The sequence below is a fragment of the Tetrao urogallus genome (genome assembly GCF_951394365.1).
Source record: "Tetrao urogallus genome assembly, chromosome: 1".
NCBI lineage: Eukaryota > Metazoa > Chordata > Aves > Galliformes > Phasianidae > Tetrao > Tetrao urogallus.
This window is the reverse complement of record NC_136813.1, coordinates 84,458,591-84,478,713: the sequence shown is the minus strand read 5'-3', so window position 1 is coordinate 84,478,713 and position 20,123 is coordinate 84,458,591. Positions and strand designations below refer to the sequence as shown.

Below are 20,123 nucleotides of genomic sequence, written 5' to 3'. Positions count from 1 at the left end.
TCAGAGTACAGCACAATGAAATGGTTTCTTAAAAGTTCTGAAAGTCTAACACATTAACAAGATACAAATTCCCTATAAAGCTTTAAGAACAAACAAATGCAGGCACATTGTTGAAGCTGGGGATCATTCTTACAACAACTATACATAAGAACAGTTGGAGTGTTTAAATTCCAGGTTTAGTCTGTTTATCAGTAAATTAGTAGGAAGTATTTTACATGCCGATTAAAATGCTCTTGAACTAATTAATATTGTCATAAAAATTACTTAGAATATTCTTTATTAGTACTTCTGACAATGACAGTATCTATAAACAATTATTCAAACTACACTGGCACAGCACATCAAAAACGTGATCACTTTTGAGTGCAGCACTACCAATTATTTCAGTGCATTATTTACTGTGTTTTTCTAACAATGATGTGAGTAATTGCACATTTTTCCCTATTATCTCATGGCCGATGCTAAAAGCGTGCTCCACGTGTGCAAGTGATAGCTGTCCTCCATGTAATAGGCAGGAACGCAGCCAATATAGATGAACCTTCCATAAAATAAGGAATCTCAAGGAAAACATTGATGATTTCAGAGTCCATGAACTCAAAGAGCCTTCAACTGGAATTAAAACTTCTAAAATGGCCATCTACACTCTATTCCTTGTGGAAACCATTCCTTAAGGAATCATCTCCAACTACTAATGCAGCACCAGTTTCCTCTAAGACCAGAAACACCCTACTTTTGGTAAAATTCCAGCTCTCTCAAGGAATGAAGCAGCAAAAAAAATATGACAGTCTTAGTTGGATGCACAATACTGCTGTGTCCAGAAGCCTACATCATCACTCATTAGCCTCCTTAGGCAAAATCTGAGGCTGAGGTTCCACACTGTGGGGCAGGCGCATCGTTTTTTTCTGCTAGGTTATTTTTAGTTGGATCAGTTCCCCACACAGCTGCAAATTGAACTGTGCCAGCAGAACACAGAGAGAAGCAACAAGCAGATGGGTGATGTCACTTAAGACACAGCCAGGGAACAATGGAAGCTCTGAAACGATCAAAGCACTGGTGAATAATTTCCTATTGGGTAGTGAAGACATCATCTTAATATTAAGTAAATAAGAACAAGTTTTCACTTGGAGGAATTAATGTTCTTGTTTCAGATACACCTGAACACCAGTTCTCCCCAGCAATGACCAGAAAAACAAAAGCCAGACACACAAACCACCTTGTAACATATATGCTAAGCTGAATCAATCTGCCCTACTTGTCACTGTCTGAAAACCCAAGCTAGTAGCTCACAGTATTTCAAAATCTGCTAACAGTTGACACCTTCTTGCCTATAGCACCTTCTCCTAACAACAGCTGAGTAAAATCAACAGGACAACTCAATTGCAATGGCTGCAAATAAAACCTCTTCGTTAACAACAGCAATTCAAATACACTGCATTTTGGCATGACTACAAGTTGCAGTCTGACCTCAGATATAATAAAGAGAAGAAGGATGTCATCCAGTAATATCTGATGTAAACTCACAGCTTTTGTTGAAGATTAGTATTATTACTAATTATTACTGAAAATGAATATTAAATCTGAACTTCAGTGGATACAAATGACCCAAAACATAATGCACTTTCAAAGAACAGGTTTGATGGGTTTTCTATTAATGAAATAAAAACACATGCTAGATTTACCCAGATTTCAGCAAGACATTTGCCATCAACTTATTCCACATTCAAAGTTTGTCCCTAACTGATATTCTCTATACAATGCCAACGGGACAGTCTTTGCCTCCTATAACGACCTGCAATAATCTGCCATGAATCTCACAAGTCCTAACTCCTACCCAGAAGCCATTGATGGTCTTTGTTGCTACAAAATTGCTGGCAATTTAAAAATAGTAATACACACAGAGCTGTATCTAACTGAATGATCCACATTTGTCAAAATATTTGTGAGAGATCAAATAAGAAGAAAACAACATGAAGCTTTCAACAGATCTCTATCAACCCAGAACTGCTTCATCTTGAGCACGTTTTGTACTTTTGCAATCAATTAACAATTTTGATCTACTTTGTGTAAACTACACTGCCAATGTTTTTACACAAAGGATGCCGTGCCTTTAATAAAGACATACCCTCTTTCACTATATGCACAGGTGCATACATTTGAAGGTAGTTAATAAAACGAATAGGCTTCCAAGGGAAAAATATATATACGTTTGTCGGGACCTGTTAGGTCAGGGCTTGAACTGATGACTGGACACCTGGTGAAGGGGTGCCGCTGGCCAGGGGAACACATGCCATTGTGTGCACATGGTGCTCCCCATCTGACCACAACGGGTGGATCCAGGGTAGAGCCACTCTGGGCTCATATAAGGGCCAGCACTGAAGGGAGAGCATCTCAGGAACCTAAGCTGCTTCCCAACAGTGAGTGCTGTAGTGCTGGAGAACCCTTCACCAGTTGGCTGAGTTCTGTTCTTCCTGTATGTGACTGTTGGCCTACTTGGGAATACTTTGCCTGGTATTGCCAAGAACCTGTCAGAAGTAATTTCACTTCTTCATGAGCAGAACAACATTAGTCATGCTGCTCTTAAGTAATTACATCCTTCACCATCTTCTCCACAACTTTATCCAAGGCTAATTCCATCCTAGACACCTTGCAGTTCTGAAGACCACCCTGCTTCAGCATTTCATGCTTCTGGAACTTCTCAGGACTTTAAAATTGGATGTTATACATATCAGTACAATCTAAACATGTCTGAATTGCCTGTACTTCTCAGATCCCAAGCATTTACAAAATTAACCATAATTGCAGTTAGTATGTTTAATAATTAAGAGTAATAGAATGAAATAAAACTTATTCACACTTTAAATTTATTATGCAATGCACTTCTATACACTCCACAATCACTGGAAGGTTGGCAGCTATCAGACACTGAGCTGATATGCAGCCTGGAATGAACACACAATAGCACAACCTGAAGATCTTGCCCTTACGTCTCAGTCAGCAACACAGCAGATTATACTCTGCAATCATCAGCACGACCATAAAAGCAGCCTACTGAGCCCCATGCAATGAAGAGCAAGCGTTTATAAATTTCTATGAGCACTGGCTGAAATAATGGCTTAAAAAAAAAAACCAAACACTTTTTAATAATTGGAAAGCCTGATGAAATAGACCTAAGAAACCAACACCTATCCCAAATAAAATCACAGTTCCATACTCCCACTCAGTATTTAAAACAACATGAAACACACATTAAATGCCATCTTTTTCTCTTCAATTAGCATATTTCAGCCTTGTATGATCTACTGAGACTGCAAACAAACACGAAAGCACAAACCCAGTCTAAGGCACTCATTCTACACAACTGTGCCTCTTGAAACTGTTAGCTTCTGAAGTTTCCGAGTTTCCCATTTCAATTAAGAACCCTTTCAAGGTACAGGTTCAACTCTATATGGTCACGTAGTAGACCAGAAAAATGAAACAAGCAGTGTGGCACTACTATATAAACTAAATAAACTTCATACTCATATCTGAACCAGAAGTGTATTGTGCTTTTTTTTTTTTTTTCTTTCCCCAATTAGAATTCAATTTAGAAATGGCTAGTAAGTTAAAATACAACTGTGTTTTTCATCAGTCTTACTATGCTACAGGCTTTGAAATATAGTACAAGCCATGAAAACAGTGAATTACCCAAATGTTTTGTATTCTATTATATCAGCCAATATTGGAAATGCTAATAAATAGGTAAGTAAATAAACAAACCACCTTACCTTTTGGATAATCTTCCAATAAGAGGTTGAAGTGACCTAACTGACAAAAGAAATCAGACTCGACCTTTCCTTCAGCTTTCAAAATTAGCGATTCATAGCAGCGAACAGCCTGAGAAAAAGAAATAAAAGGTTGTCAAAATCTTGTATTTAACTAAAGCAAATAGTACATTTTCTGAGCAATAACGCATCTTCTTTCTCTCCAATGGAAGAAGCCCATCATCTAAATAACTTGCAGTCAGCATTGTTTATCAAACATAAAATGTAGTATTTAAGACAGAGCAGTTTCAGAAATTCAAATCTTCTAATGCGCACCAACAGCAAACAAGTAACTGAAGATCTGTCAACTTCAGAAACGTTTGCTCTCCCAAACACAAATTTCCATACCCTGAAAGTCATTGAAAATAAAATAATCAGTCATTTTATTCTCATTGCTTTTGACTTTTATTCCTAAAAGAATCACTTTTCATCATCCTAAGCATTTAACAAGTTTTTGCTAAACTGAACAACACAGCACCTCAGCGTGTTTTCTTGGACAATTCATGTAGTCTAGCATGCGTTATCAAAGATCTGACTCTTCACATACCGCTGTCATGTCGTAAAATGCACTGTTTACTACCTTCCATTTACTACGTAGTCACTTCAGACTAAGTATCACTGAGGTTAGAAACCCTGAATCCAACAGAATAGAATTTTGAGAGAAGTGGTCCTACAAGCTTCTAAGCAGCACTCACAAAATATGTTCTGCCCAGCAAAGACAGACTTTTATAAAACTATTATCTTCCATTCATCACAACAGTCATGATCTTTGACCTCTCCTACTCTTACTTCATGACCCCACTGACAGGTTGGTAAAAGATAAATTCTTTCAACTTCTTAAACTTCCCATCAGTTTCTTGATTTTGAACACGCTAGCCATTAAGCTGAACAAACTTAAATGGGTGGGATGAAGTGAGTGAAGGTCCTCTGCACCGACAGACCTTCAAAGCTCTCAAAAACTTGTCAGAATTCCAGTGAATTCCAACTCCAGTTGGCTAATCCCAACTTTCCACCAACTCATGGCTTAAACATACTTCCAGTGCAGCTGCCGTGATGAACTGCTTGACTTTAATATACTACCACAATCAAGAGACTGTAATATTTAACATGAAATGACAACTTAAGTCATCTTATTAAAACTGGAAGTAACTGGGGGACAGCAGGAAGGCAGAGGCAGCACGCCAACTATCCCTGCAGTAGTCCAACTAGTAAATCATTCCGACCATATCTGTGATTTACTTCATTAAAAACTTGTATTAATACTCAAAATGAGAAATTCCAACAGCATGAAAAGGAAATACTGTCAAATAGTTAAGAAAACACCAGTTCATATTTTTCATTAATGCTGCAAATTCTGCCTTACCAAACTGATCGAAAAAGACTGATTTAGTTGACGATTCATCAGAGGTACTGCTCCTTTAATTTTACTCCCACCACTAAAAATACCTACTGAAGTCAGCCATCTCTCAGTCTAAAGAAAATTATCCCTAGAATCCAAACCAAGGCATACAAGCTTGAACTGAATTTCTTAAAATTATTACTAGTTTGAGTCAATTCTCAGCATTCAGGTTTATCCACTGAACCATCTGCAATTGCAGTTATATTTAATCTTTGGGGTTTTGTGCCTCAATTTCTCTCCCCACTTTTTGGTCTTATCTCTGGATTTGTGCAAATCTAACACAATTATTGCTGCTGCCTCTAACGCTACTGTCACAATTACAATTTGCAGATAGGACTTCCATTTTCTGACGATATGCCATAGCTGCGGTAGTCGCTGAAGAGAATACTCACACCTTGACATTTTCTGAAACAAACGTTTTGTCTTTATAATTCAGTCACTGCACAGAGCATAAAGAAGCCACTACCACAACTGTCAATATACAAGATTTATTGGAGAAGAATTTGGAGAGAGTTTATTTCTTTAACTCCTGGTATTTTAGGAGAATTTAACTTTGTGAACAAATATAACAGGATTTTTCCATACAGCATCTTCAAGGAAATAATAAACATACGCACTTTAACAACTAGGCATCCAGGGACCCTTAACGCTCTCCCTGCCCCTTCTCAAATAAACGCACATTAGAAGATGCACGAGAAGCTTCTGAAACATTATATAAAGTAGGGATACCAAAAGCTGTGTCCGTGCCTTTCACAGAACTCTGCCCAGCCCTCAGCGAGGCAGGTTTGTCCTGTCTTAAAACATGCTCTGAAAATACACCTCAAGCATCTTACTGACCCTGCTGTCAGCAGAAGGAAAGGCACAGAACACCAAAGCTACGAAACAGAACTTCCTCTTGAATAACAGTTAACTGCTGGAGCAATCTAGCTATGCCATCAAGCACAAAGCCACAGCTCATGTCTAACCAACAAGCAACATTGCCAGGAAAACAATTACACTTAAGTTCACTCATATTGGGGCTGGTTATTTCATATGAATTTTCAACTTTCTTCTAGCACATTCTCACCAAATGAAACAAATACCAAAAGCAAGAGCACCCTTTGCTCTCCATCTCTGGTGGAACACCTGAGCCAAGAGGAGTCACCCATACAAATGGATTTACCCAGTTGCAGTCCTGGCTGAGAAACCTTCTTGCTAATCAAACCCACCTGAAACCACTTTTAGAAATAACAAGTATCTACCGGCACAGATAATAAATAGTTTGTTAGCTGAATTAACAGATTCAGCAAGAGATTAAAGTATTTTCAAATGGGGAGGTCACAACTATATGCATCCACATATGGCTTCTTTGAATGAGTAATCTAAAGATCTCATTTCAGTGGCTCTGTAACTATAAAGGTCAGCTATGACACCACTTGTGCAATGAATTTAAATCATTCTGGTACACTGAGAATTCTGCAGAAGTTACAAATAAGATAAATAAAAACACAACCCAGATTCCTAAGTATTGTTATAAATCAATACAGTGTGGAGGAAATAAGCATACTCAATGAAACCAGCCTTGAAGACTGCTAGTTTTGACAAATTAACAAGAGGGAGGAAGACTGTGAAATTATAAGGAAGATTGCTACACAGCATTGTATGCTTCCTTCCATTTGTTCAAGGCTGCGTGAAGAGAAAAGGGAAACCTGAAGAATTTAAGAACATGGCAAAACCATCACCTGCAGCTGCTTTGCAGTACGGTTGTCTGAGCAGAAGCAGGAAACAAATTCTGGAATGGCTTCAGGAAAAGAAGCTACGGTTTGAGATGGAAATATATATATATATATATTTATAATTTATATAATATATATATATTTATATATAGATACATATAAGCAATAATGCCCACATGATATGCCAGCTGCCTGATTAAAAGCAAACCTAAGCAACACACATGGCCAACGCTTCTAACAAGATGGTTATGAAACAACTTTTATGACATCAGAGCCCGTTACTGTGGAAATTCTGATTCCACAAATTCAACAATCATTTCCTAGGGCAAGATTAAATACAATTTAGATACAACACATACTTCTACATATTTATCAACTAGGAAAATGCTTGCATAACATTCCTATTGTTTAGGAGAGAAAAAAAAATTCTTAGCACTTTACAAAAAACAAAAAAAATCCCACCACCAAAAAAACACACCACTACCAAATCCCTGTATGCTCACTACTTATTACTTCAAAGGGGAAGGAACTGGATTCACTTTTTCCCTCTTTTGTGAGATCTTTTCATTACATTTCTGCAGAGTACTGTTTTTTTTCCCCCACTGAACAAAAAATAACACAATAAAGCAAATGCCTACTTTGACTATTAAGAACATGATTCCTTTTCATGAAGAAAAGCCTCTAGTTTTGGGAGTATTCTGTAAGAAAAAAAATAATCCAACAGATAAGACCAGAATTTGAGGTATGATACACAGGAGTCACTGATAACATCTTACAGTTCTACTTCATAAAGGAGAAGGTAGGGAATGTTATCTCTGTTTCATCTATTACAAAACAACAACAACAAAAAACTTTACTACTTTGGTTGTAATAATTTGTATTCAAACACTATTGAACATTTTTTAAGAGAAAAAACTTAGCACAGCTTTTCTGAACAGCTTATAAAGAAAACAATGTCTTAGGAGGAAGTTTTTCACTGAGAGGGTGGTGATGCACTGGAACAGGTTGCCCAAGGAGGCTGTGGATGCCCCATCCCTGGAGGCATTCAGGGCCAGGCTGGATGTGGCTCTGGGCAGCCTGGTCTGCTGGTTGGTGACCCTGCGGGGTTGGAACTACATGATCTTTTTGAGGTCCTTTTCAACCCAGGCCATTGCATGTACATTCTTTCTCACTCTTGCAAGCATCACTGACCAAGACAAAAGCAGCAGGAGTATATGGCTAAACATAGCTACTAATTTTTAATTTTTCAATAAATTAATGGCATGAAAATGCAAGAATGCACTGACGCAGAAGATTTTTACTCAAAATAGAAAAAGACAAAGACAGAACCACAGAAAGCCAAAAACTAAATTAACTGTTCAAGAAAAAGCAGACAACAGTGTAAAATGCCAGATTCAAACCCCAAGATGTTCCTAGAGCCTTAAAGAACACATTAAAGTACAAAACACTGTTGTAAATGTACATAAAAAAAACAAGTCAGTTGCTTCTTCTTTCTAAATGTATTCTGAATGATCTGAACATATTGGCTTTGCATGCAGCTAACAAGAACTGCAAGCAAGAAGGAAATTTCAGGTAAAAAAAAAAAAAAAAAAAAAAAAAAAGAAAAAAACAGGAGACACCAGCACACTCTTCACAAATGGAACACTAAACATAGAAATAAAATGTTAACTAGCTCCTAAGGGATATTTCACTCTTCCAGAAAAGAAAATAATTATATAGATAGTGCTGGATACTGAAGTGATAATTATACAATCTCTCTGACCAGCCAGACCAAGGGACACCTGCAGACCAGGAAAGCAGAAGTCCATGTACATCCCAGGCCCATTCTCCCCCCTTCAGCATCAAAAGCAGATGCTTTCAACGCCTGCTCTTCCATTCCTTTCTCCATGCCGCAACTGGCTGAAATGCATGTTATTTTCAAACAACAGTGATGATAGATATCATCCTAAGAGCCTCTTGATTTAGTTCTAGCTCCTGCTCAGCAGCAACACAAGTCTGATCAAGGCTACTTTAGCACAAGCAAAGAGAAAAATGGCCCAAATTCTTTACAACTGCTTTTTCTCCTATCAGCAACTGGCTAGATAAACAGCAACTCCTGGGCTACAGATGACTTAAAAGAACATTTCATATACATCTACAAAGAAAAGCATACAATTCATATTTGATGAAAGGTAACCTACATTAATTCAACATATCCTTCAGTAAGGCTCTCTTTTTCCATATGGATGGCACAATACTCTTTCTTAGCTTCCCTTACTTGCTTAGTATCAACTCCCAACAGAGCTTTCAGGACTTCTTTATATACTCACTGCGAAGCTCATATTGTGTTATAAATAAAGTTTCTCTCTCATCCTAACACAAGTGAGCTCTCCTTGTATTTCAAATGCAGGCTGTATTATATAACAACCTCTGCACAGCTTTTAAGCTCAGCATGCCGGGCACAAACATGCTCACGCCCAAATCAGTCTAGACTTCAAGGAGAAAAAATACTTACTGAGGTCTTTGGTAATTTTGATTGTTTTTTGCAAAAATATCTATAATATATTTGAATGTCAACTCTGATCTACTAACAATACTAAGATCATTTCAAGTCCTTATCATTTCAGGGACAGTAAGCAGTTTAAAGCAGTGGAATCTGATCCTCCCCATGCACGATTTTTCTACAGATGTATCATCAGCTTTAGCCAATTCATTTTCCCCTGACTATTGCTCCACAAACCTGTACATGAGAATAAATACTGCAAGCAAGAAAGAAGAACAAGCAGTTACATGTTAGCATAACTCGATGGAACCACTGCTGCAGTGGCTTTTCAATGGTAAACTATCATTTGAGAGGAAAAAAAATACTTGTTGTCAGTTTTATATAGAAGTAGAAGAGAAAGCTGAAGAAGCAAAGCAGCAGAACTAAGGTCAGGGCTGCTGAATATAAAGTCAAAATTAACACAAACTATTTGAAAGATGAACGTCACAAACAAAAAACATTGTACAGACTGGAGTGAAAGCAGCACACTATCACCATTAGAAACAAACAGTACAATTTTAAAAAAGTAATTTAAAAACCTAGTGTAGAAAATAACATCACCAAAACAGCTCTACAGTCTGAGGGAGAAAGCAGACAGGAGTAATCGAGAGAGTTCTTCCTGAAGCCATTTATCACCATTTATCAGAAGTGGGGGACAATAATTCATTAAAAGCACAGAATTGCAGAGAAGCTTACGAACAAGCAAGCATATATTCAAATGACAAATGCAGAAGAGTGACATTTTAGCAAGGGGTGGAGAAAAACAAAAACACAAAGGTGCCATCACTGAATCAAGAACACTTGGTACTAATGCTAAGATTCTGAGTCCTTCCTGTCACCAGCATAAACTCCATAATGAAGGCTTCTTACAGAAACACAGGAAGCTTGCTGGCTTGCAGCTGACAATGTCCATAATAAAAGCGCATTTTGATGAAAAATTACTGACTGGAGTTGATGTTCAGGATAAACTTCAAGATCCAAAACCATTTCATTCCACTGTATTTACAAAAATTCTTGCAAATATATAAATATATGTATGTATGAATGTACACACACACTGTACAGGAAATTAAAACAGATTTTCAACAACCACTGAACAGAATGTTCTCTACTCTGTCCTTGGAAAACATTTCATGATCTGGAAACCCAAGAGATATGACAAGTATTGTATGGAATTTCATCGCTCCAAACCCTGCATTCTACTTTTTTTTACTGATGCATGGATTCTCAACTTTATTTAAGCAAGCACTAGATTTTCTGTAGGCAATTCAAATGACTGATTTTTATCAGCATATGGGCAGATTTTTAAATATAATTACCATAATAATATAGTTTCCATAATAACTATCTTTTCAGTAAGATTTAGCACCTTAATTTAGCAATTGCTCTAAAGCTAATTAATTATTTTACTACACAAACTTTTAAACTACTTCATCTGATTGTATGCTAGCAATTCTTAACTATACCAAACAGCACAGCACAACTGAGGGGCACGGGCATCATCCTTCCAAACATTTAGACAGATAACTCTGATGGACTAACTTATTCTTTCTGAAAATCTTACATCGGTTGTATCCAGGAGGATAAATTTTCCTGTATAGATTTTAGTAACATTTTACACTATTATTTCAACTAAATTAGATGTCTGTGTTACTAGTTTCACTGTATAAATAAAATGTTGGAAATACAATTAAATCTACATGGCAGGGGGAGGAGGAGGGGAAAAAAAAAAAATCAATGAAAACCAGACGGCATTAGTAACTGCCTGCTTTGCTTAAGGAAAAAAAAGTGAAGATTTCAGCTGTTATTCATGCAAACAAACTGATCTGGTGGTTAAGTCTTGGGAAATGCAACAGTGACTATCAGCTACCATGAACAAAAGCAGAAAAGAAAGAAATGAATAAAGCAGCTTGGAGGAAAAGTAATAATAGTATTAAAAATATAAAAAATACACATATGCAGACGAAATTTTCTACCAAGATTCTGATGTAACACACGTGAAAATATTTGGCTTCAAATCGAACAGAATTTGTCAGAGCTGTTTTCTAAATGCAAAGTAATACGGGGGAGCAACAACTATAAACTATTAAAAAACTCCACCAAATGCTGTTAAAATTGCACAGTTAGAATTTCAGGCCCAAAAGGATTTAGTAGCAGAGGTGGTTCAACTTTCAGAAATAAATATTACTGGTATGAAATATGAAATAAGTATGAAATATTTTCATACTTATGTATGAAAATACAAGGAAAAGAAGACTTCTTTTAAAACAGAGATGAAGCTGTGTATGAAGAATGTTAATAGGTAGGAAGTATGAAATTTTCAGCATCACAGGAGATACTAATTTGGTAACACGTACTGTAAGACACAAAGGACAAAAATTCTGTAAAGGGAAGGAACATTTTCAAATACTGGAATGTTATTTCCAGGATTCTCAGAATGCTGGCACCTTTCAAATTGACATAGCTATCATACTAAGAACGGCTCCCCACAAACATCTTCTCTCTTATCACTGCAATCTCAAACAAGGGTATCACACAATGTACCTTTTCCACAGCCACTCATATATACTCCTCTGCTGGCTGATTAATTATGCTTAGACAATGGGAAACCCATTCAACCTTAAAGCCAGCAACACCGGAATATAATCAAATGTGCATGAAAAATAGCTTGCATACAAAAATATTTTGGGCAAGAACTTTATGCCCAGTGCCTTGAACAGCACCACAGTAATTCCCATTAAGAGCTGAAGCCCTTCATAGTTAACGCATGCAAATTCCCAGCCTTATCCCAAAGCTTTCCCACTTTCACGTATTCCGAAGCAAGGACAATTACAGTGAGGAAATGAGAGGAATACAATCCTCCCGATGCAGTCACACAACTAACCAGCAGCACCACTACTGAACAGCAAGGCTAGTGAGCCACATTCAAGGAAAGAAATAAGGCCTGCCTGTACAACACAGCAATAGCAAGTGTGGGGGGAGCGCTCACACAGATTCCAGGGCGATGACAATACACTCAAGTATTTCTCAGGAACTTGCCAACACAGTCCTCTGAGAAGAATGGCGTTGTTAGCTTTGTACTGCATCTTCACAGGCAACACATCCCAAAGAATTCACTAACTGTGGGGTAACTAGCCGTACTAGCTGTCAACTGACACTGCTTTCATTAACTTTCAGCTGAACCTGGATACAAGAGCTCCTTCTGGAACGTGATTCCCCAACCCTACCTGATCTGCTGATAAAGAGACGGATATTGACCAAGACTAAGTGAAAAAACATGCATGTACCAATATTCACATTGCTTCTCCATGTATCCGTGTGCTTCTAGAGATGCTACTAACTAAGAAAGCAAAGGCTGTTCTAAAGGATACCGCTCTTAGTAACCACAGCAGCTCAGAATTCTACTGGCAATAGATTAAAAGGGCCAACAAAAACATACGTATAGAAAAAAAAAAAATCTCAGAAATTCCTTTTCGCTCCTCGCTCCCCCCAAAAAATTACAAACATTCAGTATGACCATTCAGCTAGGATATGAAAGACTAAAATTCAGGATTTTCTCCAAATTAAAGCAAAGATTTCAACTACAGTGGCCAGTACTCAGCATGTGCCTTAAATATCTGATTGCAGAGACAACTTCCTCACTTCTCGGCCAGAAGTCACCACAACACACTACAGGGTGTTTTTTTGTTTTTTTTGTTTTTTTTTTTTTTACAAATTTATCCTAACATATATCCAATTCTCTGAACCAGCTAAGGTTCTCCAAAAAAAATAAAATTACTTACTGGAGCTTATACACAGTTTACTGCTCGTATTGTTTTTAGTATATTTGCCAGTCCCAACCTGCATGGCAAACAGGTATTTTTAGAAGCTGATTATCAGCTATTTGTAGATTTAAAAAAAAATATACGAATATGCACAAGGCAAGTAGAATTCTATTGTACAGAAACCCAAGGTTTACTTTGGCATTTACGGTGCATTGTATCTACACTGACTTTCAGCATCCTGAGCACCAAAAACACTTGTCTCTCAGAACTGGGGAGAAAATTCAAAATCCTCTGAGTGATAATCTAACTACTGCAAAGCATTTCATAAACCCACAGAAATGTGAGCTCCATCATTAGAGATTGGAAATAGGACAAAGTATTCCAAAAGAACAGATGCACAGTTTGGCATTTAATGTCAGGAAGTTCACAAGCTATTACTACCACTCATAAACCAGTGTGCTTATGCCATTTGTTCGTCAAACACCTTTGAAGATCTCCTAACATTACTGTAGGGTTTGCATTTAAAATGAAATGACAGAAGTCAACAACATGTATTTCAAACATCTATTGATACATGTCTCCTCTTGATGGATGTACTGTATTCAACTGGATTTACTCCACAAAAGGTGAGGTGTTTGGTAAGTTAAGCAGCTGACTCTTCAACCGAAGCTGTAATGACTCAGGCCTTTAGTTGGAGAAGAACCAATTCCATCATTGTTCACAGTGGCAGACATCATTTATTTCAAGTACATGTTACTGCAACAAATCTCGGAAAGACCTTCATCAGTTAGTTTCCAAAATGCAAGCAGATTGAGACTGCAAAACCACCCATATGTGACCCAGGGCATAAAGCTACTCAGTGAAGGACTCACTGGCCTGAGCACAGGTGATCTTTACATTGTCAGAAAACACACTGGTGAGAACTGCAGTTAACAAAAACACTCCTCAATTGAAGAAAAGGTCCACTACATGGAAGACTGGACTTTTTCCAGTATTTGACCCAAAGAATGGAACACATAATCACTGGAAGAGTATGACATCTACCCTGGATATGCAGAAAGGTGCACACATTTAAAACTGCCTTTATTAAAAAGCTAAAAGTCACCATATACTGTAAAAAAAATCCCAGTTAAAACAATTTGTGAAGGAGTTGTCCCCTAGACAGGTAACGTGGAAAAGAGTAAAACCAAACAAGTATTTACAAACCAAGCATGACAATATCCAGCACAGAGTAAAACTCTAAAGAGCGTGCTGGGCACAACCAAAGAAGCAGCAAAAAAAAGCTCAGGCAGAATACAGGATAGCAGAAGTGCGTAAGGGAGAACACGCGAGGGGCAGTGAGATAAAACCTTAGAGCAATGACAGGGAAGAGAAGCAGATAGGTCACCATTTGCTCACAGCAGAACTGAACATCACCACTTACTGCACTGCCTATCACCTCATTCCTGCTCCACCTGGCAGCAGCAGTCTGCCTGTTATACATCACTTCTCCATGGATCACTTCAATCGTGCCAGTCACTCAAAGAACAAGTAATTAGCCCTCTGCTATGAATGTGTAGGGAGAATGAAAAATAAAGGTTACAGAGTCTGAGAACATTCGAAAAGTTTAAAATACATCAAATCAAAATTATAACTCTCAAGTTAAAATAAAGGGCAAAGGATAACAGGCAAGTCAGTCCCAAGTGTCAGTCTTTTTAGTTCCTTCACTTAAGGACATCAACTGTAGACAAAAGACTCATTTTGCATTTGTCTGAAGTAACAGCTTTATTTATATCTAAATAAAGCAAAAACTACCACTCAGGACACCTATGGCCAACCTTATGCAAGCAACAGTACGTTGTGTAATTTTCATACCCAGGTTTGAGAACGTGACTAACACGTGCACATGCAAGAAATTATTTACGTTGTCTATAGGTGACAGGTGGAGAACTGGCATCTTAGGAGGTGCATGTGGCTACACCATGTTATGAATGTGGCTCACAGGGGCAAAAAACTGCTAACTAGTGAAGCCTCTGCAGTTCCGTAGTGCACAGAAAAGCTACAACTGATCTCAGCCTCTTGGCCAATTAGCACTGAATAAATGGAGAAGAAGCTGCTCTCCTGGCTGGAGCAATCAGGGCCAAGCAGCAACAGCGATGGTGGGGGCAACCAGGAGAGCTGCCTTCTTAACTCTGGGTCCATCCCTTCCATGAGCCAAGCAGGTGAAAGAGCTCTGTAAAGTCTTTGATAGCAGGAGACAGGGAGGCCCAGGTCTGAAGAGAAAGTGTGAGTCAGAGACACTGAGCCTCAAAAGAAGGTGACAAATACTCCTAGAATCAGAGCAGAGAAAAGGGAAAACACATTCACAAATTACAAGCTGCAGGTATAAGATTCCAAATTTTTATTGCTCTCTTCAAAGGCAAGCCATACAGAACTGATTCTTAATTTATGGTATGTAGAACAAGAAAAAATTTAAGAAACCTTTTTTCTTTTTTGCTAGACACTTAAACTGAAAGTATTTGTGAAATATTAAAATCAAGTACTGTTAAAATTTGACAGCTCCTGTTCATTTTATTTGCCTGCTCCCAGCTGTAAAGATTTGGCAGCCCACTTGATGCTAGGTCCTCTCACGCTCAGGTAAATTAAAAGGAGCAGAACCTCAACCGCATTCTCCTTACTGCCCTAATATTAACAGTACAGCCAAGCTGCTGCACACGAGACCACAAGGTGCAGCAGGCCTAAGTACGTTTGTCGAAGTTTATTCATTCTGTGTAGTAATGGAATAGGATTTGAGATGACAGTTTCTGAAACAGTTTCCTGTGCTTTGTTTCATATAGAGTCCAAAATGCTTTCATTTTTTCTGTGGATCAGATGCAACTCTACTTAAAATCTACTTTCACAGGTATTTTATCGTGTCCAGGAAACACGAAATACAACACAGTATTACAGAATTTTACCTCTGAAGTACACTGATTGGTGGCAGCTATCAATATCTTCATATTTGCAGAGACACCATATTGGCTTCGGACTGAATTTACAGTATTACTTTTGGTCTGTCAACTATAAATGAGGTGAGGATGGTACAACTCGAAAATACACTTATGAGAATGCCACAGCTGCATTTTGCAAAGGCAAAACTAGGAGGCATGCAGCAGTACTTTATACATCCACAGAAGACCGTGAACTCCTCAGAAGGCTTGTTAAAACTACTTTGACAAGTCAAGTATGTTAATTATTGGATTTAATGCAACAAAGCAAAATGAGTATATGCTGCCAACATAAGACAGATGAAAGAAAGCATACACAATTCTAAAATCAACAGATGATAAATTTCCTGACAGTGATAAAATGAGGTCCCTGTGTTAAGTCTGACCAGTAGTGTGCCCAGCCCACCGTCCTGTCTCCAGATTCATTTCAACAGAATGTGGATTAAAACATAAGAAAAGGCGAGCACAGCCTTCCCATGAACACACATTCTTGAAAGAGAAACAAAAGGAAAAATGTTGCATATAACAGCATTTTATTAATACTTTCACAGACTGTAGAGCATAAATTAGTTCCGAAACTTCCTGAGCACAGGTATTAATTGATTTTCCTCCCACTAATTTGTTCCACTACTTCTTAAACCGTGCTAAATCATTTAACATTAACAACACACTGTCACAACTAGTTCCACAGATTAACTGCAAGCAACTGTCTTCCATTTGTTGAATTCGCTTCCTCGTAGCTTCAGTTGCTGCTCTCCTAGTACAAGAGATGGGGAACAACCCCATGTAAAGGCAGAAATATTAACAGCACCTTGGCAGCTCTGACCTACAGCACTGTATGTAATTTCTCCATGTTAAAAAATATAAATACATCCAGATGCAAAGATAAGAGGAAAGACGTTTCTCTCTTGAAAAAGGAAGCCAAAACAGCTCAAGTTACTTAGGTTAACAAATCCAAAACTAGCACAACTCTTTTCTACAAGTACCAACATGACAAACATCTGAGAAAGAGGAGAGCTATTTCAGCCTAGCAGCAGTGCTGACAAACTAACGAGTATGAATTCAAACTGAAAATTAAAAAAGGATTCTGAGAATTAGAAAATTAGGATTTTCTTGTCATTTACATAACAACAGTAAAGGCAAAGGAACAGTTTCACTATTAAGACTGTGAGATTTCATAAATATAACAAGATCTATGACATAACTGCCTGCAACAAGATGGGATAGGCTTCGTAAACAGCTAGAAATTCTCATGTAAACCTATGTATTTTGTGTTCTCTCTAGAAGACTATGCACAGGATTTCTGAAAACAATTTCTATGAGTGCAACAGACCAATACCAATTACTTACTATAAAGAGCTAAACTGAAACAAGGGACTTATGCCCTTGAGGCTCTTTTGGATGAGAGTATTTGGGAAAGCCTGGGGAAGAATGATCTAACATCTTAAGATTTCAAATAATCCAGAAAGGAGGCAACCACATTTTCTGAAAGCGCAGAGTGTAACTACAGACCCAAAATTATAGATAATAATTGATATCTGGCCAGCCTCAGATAAAAATACATGTGGGATTCAATATTTTCAGTTAACAAAGGAATGCAATTTCTAGCAGATATATGTAGTTTATTAAGAACTAAGCTCACCTAGTTTGTTTTTTCATTTTGGCATTACTCTAGCAAGATGGGTACTAACACTGCAGGTACTTTAGTTTCAGCTAAATATAACTGAAGCTTCCCATCCTCATACAAACTACATTTCTGTATACAAAGGTAACCACCCTTCAAAACCCATTTGTATAATAAATTTCTCCTAGACTTGAAGACAAGTTTTCATTTGGCAACTCCCAAAAAAGAAAAGTGATGGCGTAAAAAGTAAGAACATTCACAGAGAGTCGGCAGCATCACACATTCTGTGATACACTTCCAAAACTTTATGTAGAAAATAAAAAGTTTTTGAAGCAAAAATTGAACAGCTATTCCTAACTTTCTATTAAGTCAAAAAAAACCGCTTAAATAGAGGAAAAAAAAAAAAAAAAAAAAAAAAAGAGACTGGATATCCCTTTACAAATACCTTCAGATGTCTCATGCCCAGCATGTGCTGCCACCCAAAGCATGGTACCAAATAAGCAAACAGCTTTCTGATCTCAAGAGCTAGAAATAACATGTGACAAGTAAAGCAGGCATTCAGCATTCAGAAATCAGAGCAGTTACATCAGCAAAGGGTATTTTTAAAGGTTTTGTTACGTTCAACTACCTTCTCAAGTTTTCTAGAAGTGCTCCAAGTAACTGTTCACAGCATTTTTCTCCCAAAGACATCCCCATCAGCATTCAAATGGGCAGGAGAAAAGAGTCTGCTTCTGCTGCGTCATTCACCAAACAGGTAGGCTTCTAACTCCAACTTGCTCTTCTTCCCAAAACACACTGGAACAGCCACTGTCACCTAGAACTCTGAAACACTCCTAGATCTCAAGAAAACTCTGATTGATGATTTTTCTCTCTAAAATGAAAGTGGTTTCAACAAGATCAGAAACAACTGACAGATGAAGAAACAAATCAGCAAAATGCAGCATTATAGTTGGATTCTATTGCGATTTTTGTTCAGGACTTAGTAATGAATTGAATAATTAATTTATTACCCATCTTCATTAAGTCTGAATCTCAGCTCTGTCTCTGGCAGACCACTGGCACACTATTTTACAATTTGAGAAGTGCTATTTTCAACACTTATATCCTAATGTTACTATTTGCTTTCAGTGTCAAAAAGCCAACACTGTCTAAAGCTACACTTGTATCACTATCCATCCACAGTGAAATCTACAAGTAGTGATGAATTTTATACAAATGATGACAGTGATATCAGAAAACATAATATAGCTTCTAAACAGGAATTGCATCTCTAGGTCAGTGAAGCAAGTTTTAAGAGCAGCAAGCTAAGTTCAAAACCACAAAAGTCTTTGTCAAAATTTAACAGTTTTCTGATTATAGTCAAGTAGAATCCTGCTTGCATGAGGTCTTTCAGAAGGTTTCAAACAACCAAGTAATATCCTGAGAACAGGAAATGCATGTAACCACAGTTCTGTCTGACAACAGTCACTGGGCAGCAGCTACCAGCACTCTAGCTGCGGAAGGGCTGGCTGTCCTCTACAGTTAAGGTATTAAGCAAAAAAAGTATGAGTTATGGTAGCAGTGATGTAACAAAAAGACCTTCCCTTGAGAGATGTTGTGAGCCTGACTGCTGACATGATCAAATGGAAGAATGGGTGCCTTAAGAAAATCACTATGATTTATTTAGCAGTGCCATATTAAGCAGGAGCAATGGGCAGGACACCAAGCAACAGTGGTGTCCCTGCACACTGGGATGGCAAGCAAAGCTCAAAGTAGGTTGTAAGGAAGCAGATCGGCAGGTAGGGGAAAACAAAACAAAAAAAAAAATACCCAACTTTACAAAAAGCAGAGCAGGTAAACTTCCCAGAAAGCAGCCTTAAACTTGAACCATAGCAATGCTACAGGCAGCTACTCTCCAGTTGCAGAGGATGGCAAAAGGAACATGCAGCATACGTAACATACGAAATGCAACAACATCACACTGTGAAGTCAGAGCTGAGGTTATGTCCATAAGTACAACAATTTCATTTCCCAGTTTTAAAAGTCTTGCTAGACCAGCCATGTAGGACAAAAGACAGCAAAGTTAACTGCATAAACTAACAATTTTTGCTGACAACACCGAATTTGCACGGCCAGGGGAAGGACAGAAGAAATAATCCTTTCTATTTCTATTTTTCTGTTTCTATCTAGAGAGATTGCATAAGGCAAAGCCATCACTAGCTAAAGGATACTAAGCAATTCTTAAGTACCCCCTCTACCCCCAAGAACTGTGCTATAATTTCAAAACACTTACAGGTTGTGCACTCAAAATTCCTCCCCAAAAAGTTAGGCTTCTTTCATCTCCACAACTCATTT

At 37.8% G+C, this 20,123-nt stretch overlaps 1 protein-coding gene across 8 annotated transcripts in view; it reads right to left on the bottom strand.

Annotated features, from left to right (window-relative positions):
* Positions 1–20,123, bottom strand: part of KDM6A (lysine demethylase 6A) — a gene marked incomplete at both ends in the record, with an annotated part of 145,611 nt that overhangs the window by 109,954 nt on the left and 15,534 nt on the right. For all 8 annotated transcript variants that reach the window (XM_079536019.1, XM_079536020.1, XM_079536022.1 and 5 more), the window contains one exon: positions 3,765–3,873. In XM_079536019.1, the coding sequence (XP_079392145.1) occupies positions 3,765–3,873 (109 nt within the window). The remainder of the gene's footprint in view (positions 1–3,764; positions 3,874–20,123) is intronic.